Genomic DNA, 5,175 nt, shown 5'->3' with positions numbered 1-5,175 from the left:
TCCTAGAACCTAGGGTAAACTCTCCCTTTAACAAGTTGTTTAAAGGGCTGTGTAGTTTTGCTTGGATGGCCCCACTTTTCAGCATTCTTCTGTCATCCCTTCAATCATTGTTGAAATATTTATACGTGTTAGAGTCGCTTGTGGTGGACCAACAACATTGGTGAACGAGTGTAGTCCATTTGGCTAACGCAAAGTGCAAATGCATAGTAATTAATGAACCATAATAGACAGACCATCTAGCTACCTGATCACGGATGGGTTAATCTCTAGTGATATAATCACTATGATATATATATATATATATATATATAATTTATTGCATATAAGGTATCAAATAATAATTAATAATGCACCTCCAACCCTGAACTTTGCAGTAATGTTGCACCTTATACATATATTAATACAGGGTGCGTGCTCAAATCGATAATTCTAGCTAGACAACTAGTTGTGCTTATGCGTACAATATATGTATAAAATACATTTCTAGTGAAAAGGTAAATTGCTGGCGGTATTTGGTAGCTGACTACACGAGATTATGTGATCAACTATCTGGTTATCTCTTCTCCAGGAACCCTCACAGATGGATCAAAGTTTGATTCCTCTCGTGACCGTGGAAAGCCGTTTAAGTTTAGGATAGGACACGGGGAGGTGATCAAAGGCTGGGACCAAGGTGTAGCACAGGTACATAATGAATGCTGTTATTGTCGTACCTTTTGGTTGCAAACAGGATACACATTACTGCTGAAAATCTGTAAACCGCGATATCAGTTTTGCCAAATTGATGTTATGAGTGCCAAAGCCAACGTATATATTTCAAGACAACTATATTTGTAACCAAATGTGCATTGGTGTGTGATTCTACAGTTGGGTGCCACTGCTCACCGGCCCACCACAGTGATTACATCGTTGGAATATTGATGAGATATTATGTGCTCGTGTCACCAGCAAACCTTGTGGCATCTTTGGTAGACGTGGGTCAGTCAAGAGGCCAAGACCTTTACATGCTCGTATTACCAGCAAGTTTATGATATCTTAGAATAAGTACATTGTCGCGGTGTCCATGATTACCGTTCATGATTGCTTCACGTCTTCTGTTGTAGATGTCGGTTGGTCAACGGGCGAATCTGACCTGCAGTCCAGACTTTGCGTACGGCGCCCGCGGTCACCCCGGCGTCATTCCACCAAACGCCGTTCTGACGTTCGACGTGGAACTGCTGAGGCTCGAGTGATTACGTCTCGTCGGACGTCACCAGGTGGCTCTGCTATGCAGAAGTCGCCCGACGGTTGTCGTTGGAAGCGCTGTGCAATCTTGTCAACGTCCGCGTACGAAAGCCACAGCAAACGATCTTTTCTACCCTGCATTCGTAGCGAAAAACGCGAAACGCGCGCGCGTCCACCGCTCGTCCGTCACGCGCCACCCTCGTTCTGCAACTGCGCTGGTCTAATTCGTCAGTGTCAAACTGGGTCTGTGCTGGTGTTGCAGACAGCTGCTACTCGTACTATCGATCGCGTGTGAAACTTCTGTTCATCGGGGCGATGTGTGTACGGTTTGATCGTTTGTGGGGTTTTTGTAGCTGGATCTTTTGACGTCGACCGGTTTGCGCAAGCGTCGTGCGAGTTGTCAGGAACAGTTCTCATGTATTCCTTTGCTGCCGTTACTCTAGTTTGCGTGGGCTCGTACCCTGCACGTCGTGCGATTGTGCTCGGAACCGAATCGTGTCTCTTTGGAAATGTAATTCCACGTCTTGCTGCAACGAGTGCAATTTTCTGTATTACAACCAGCCGTTTTTGCAATTTGTTTTTACGCCTTTTTTGCGGTTTTTTTTTTGACGAAGCTAATTGGAAAGGTATAGGGTGCGCTAAAGTAATTTGCTTCTAAACGGTGGTCTAGTGTTACATGATTGTTTTAGATTTCTTCATTTTCTCGCAGTCAGTACCAGAAACAAATGGCAAGATAGTAGTGCTTACATTGTAGTATCACATGCATATTACAGAAGTGTGTCAGTGAAATAATGGTGTTTTTGCCTTATAGCTATTGTTTGTGCAATTCCTTGTTTAGACAGTAATAAGCTTTTCTTTTAGAAAATCGACTGTACCACACACACTACTGCACAGAATATAAATCACCAAATAATTAGACAATTTAAATAGTTATAAACATACTAAAAGGAACAAGAAATAGAAGCATTGTCTTGCACTTTGCATTACTGTGTTTTTACCAATTACCTTTTAAATTCTTATGCATTAGGTGACACATTGTGTTTGGTAGGAGACTACGAGCTAACGATAAAATTACTCTCAGACATCACCGCAATTACCTACTATTGTGAGCACAAATTTACGTTGTATAGATATGTTCATGATATTTCTGGTAGTAAACAAGTTGACAAAAAGCTTATTTGTTTTACATTTAACCAATCGTATTGCTTGAACCCAAGTACATATATAAATATCTTTCCTGATATAAATTATGAACACAATCGACCGATAGATGGCGCGTAATGGCTGAAAAGCACCAGAGCTATAGATAGATCTCTATCATAGAGTTATATATTAGACCCCCAACTATACAACTCTATGATCTCTATCTATAACCCTGCACAGCACAGTAATTCTTTCTGTTAGGGGAATGATGTGAAATCTACATGAATCGATCATGGATATTTGTCACCCACGGTGGGTGCACGGGGATGAATATAGTAGGACAACTACAAGACTGATTTTTCTTTATGGATAAGAGTATAAAAAGTTTCTCGCAGGAAAATCTTTTCGAAACGTAACTGACTAATCGGTTTAGTTTTGTACTTCATTGTATTCCAGCAAGTTCATTATTTATAAGTAATTACCAATGATTAATAATTTAATGATCATGCTCATCTAAATTGGTCACGATGTTTTTACACTTTGTAAATTATTTTCATGAAAGCATAGCTCCGTGTAATCCAGGCACGGTAATGGCTGTCGATTATAAAGGGCGTGTGTGGAAAACGAACACATACAGCTAATCACAACGTGATGTACAATCCTGTAGCATTTATAACGTGTTATACACATTTTATTGAGCATGTATAGTTAACAACGTGAAACATTATTGACATTCTAAGTGTACAAAATCCACTAATAATGCTATAACCGCGCCTGCTATCGCTGTGTTACAACTACCACTGTGTTACCGAAACGCTATAGGTAAGTTAATTAGCTCCAAGAAATAGTCTATGTAAGCTAGTTGTAACGCGATACCGACAGTATTACACGATAAGTATTGACATGATAGAAACGTGTTTACACCGCATTGGGCTAAGGTGGGCGTTTAAACTGCCGTTGTGCTGTTTCTTGCTATATAAACGAGAACGTGATAGAACTTGGTGTACTTCGATATTTGTGCTGGCAGCCCGCCTGGCTCCAGTTTGACCGTATAAAAACGGCCGAAGAAAGTTATCTTAGCAGTCAACGGCGACCGACGTCCGAGGCCTAATTCCATATATATTAATATATGCATAACGCGGAACCCAGGGTGTGATGCTGCGAGAAACGTGAATATACGTGATAGGATTTTACTATGCACACGTGCTGTCAGCCTGCCCGGCTCCAGTTTGACCGTATACAAACGGCCGAAGAAAATTATTTTAGCAGTCAACGGCGACCGACGTCCGAGGCATAATTCCATATATTATTAATATATGCATAACGCGGAACCCAGGGCGTGATGCTGCGAGAAAAGTGAATATTATAGATAGGATCGGATTTTACTATGCACACGTGCTGGCAGCCCACCCGGCTCCAGTTTGACCGTATAAAAACGGCACAAGAAAATTATCTTAGCAGTCAACGGCGATCGACGTCCGAGGCCCAATTCCCTGTATATTATTATAGGCATAACGCGAAACCCAGGGCGTGATGCTACGAGAAAAGTAAATATTATAGATCGGATTTTACCATGCACACGTGCTGGCAGCCCGTCCGGCTCCAGTTCGACAGTATAAAAACGGCCGAAGAAAATTATCTTAGCAGTCAACGGCGACTGACGCCCGAGGCCCAATTCCCTGTATATTAATATAGGCATAACGCGGAACCCAGGGCGTGATGCTGCGAGAAAAGTGAATATTATAGATCGGATTTTGCCATGCACATGCACGTGCTGGCAGCCCGTCCGGCTCCAGTTTGACCGTATAAAAACGGCCGAAGAAAATTATCTTAGCAGTCAACGGCGACCGACAAACCGGTAATACTAACTATATCGACCAGCAGTTGTCCTGTCGGTCTGGGGCAATTATAAAAATAATATACTAGGTGGTTCTTCGTATACATACTTTTCTATTAGAGAACACCTTGCTGCTACACACACACACACACACACACACACACACACACACACACACACACACACACACACACACACACACACTATCTGACGTGCACTCCATAGCTGGCACGTTGCATGCATGCGCCCGTGACGGTAACACTGATTGATGGCAATAATGTAATGGTGAAATAACACAATCGCTGCAAAATGCGGGTATTTCTGCGATCGTTTGATCTACTCCGAGCCAGCCAACCACGCCCAGCGTGTGGTAGACCGCTTATACTTAATTCATACCCATGTTATAGCACGTATACTATGCAGGCTGCCACCTTGTGTTTATTCTTGATGTGATATATTGAAGCTATGCTGCCCATGTCTTCTATAGTCTACTTCTCTGGCCTCTATATATACACGCATACAAAAGTAAAAAACTATGTCTATATAATATCTATATATATCCTTAATATCTATTCTATATATTATATACAAGCATGCAAAAATAATTCATTAAGCATACAAGGGAAATATTACATGAGTGTTATTTTTAGATTTTTGACATGTTTTCTTCGAAGCGTAAGTTTAAAGGAATATCACTAATTACAACACACATATGATTGCTTCAAGGAAAACACACACATTTCTTATCACGAAGTGCAACGGCTAGATCCATGTCTTCTCTGGATATACACAATGTATTTCTCGCTCTGGCTCCCCCGCTCTCTTCCTCCCCCTTCTCTCCCTATCTCTCCTCGCGCTCTTTCTCTCTCTTTCTCTCCCTTCTCTCTATGTATATCTATCTTTCTCTATCTCTATTTCTGTCTCTCCCTTCTCTCTATGTATATCTATCTTTCTCTATCTCTATTTCTGTCTCT

General features: G+C 41.5%; 1 protein-coding gene across 1 annotated transcript in view; it reads left to right on the top strand.

The window, feature by feature from the left end:
* LOC106804691 (peptidyl-prolyl cis-trans isomerase FKBP1A-like) overlaps positions 1-2,029 on the top strand; it is a 6,010-nt gene extending 3,981 nt beyond the window's left edge. Inside the window, exons 3-4 of the mRNA XM_014805973.1 lie at positions 569-681; positions 1,101-2,029. Coding sequence (XP_014661459.1) covers positions 569-681; positions 1,101-1,229 — 242 coding nt within the window. The 3' untranslated portion in view covers positions 1,230-2,029. The remainder of the gene's footprint in view (positions 1-568; positions 682-1,100) is intronic.
* The last annotated feature ends 3,146 nt before the right edge of the window (positions 2,030-5,175 follow it).

Source organism: Priapulus caudatus, unplaced genomic scaffold, assembly GCF_000485595.1.
Source record: "Priapulus caudatus unplaced genomic scaffold, Priapulus_caudatus-5.0.1 Scaffold83, whole genome shotgun sequence".
Classification (NCBI taxonomy): Eukaryota; Metazoa; Priapulida; class Priapulimorpha; order Priapulimorphida; family Priapulidae; genus Priapulus; species Priapulus caudatus.
The sequence above is the reverse complement of the archived record's forward strand: the minus strand, read 5'-3'. Positions and strand labels throughout refer to the sequence as shown.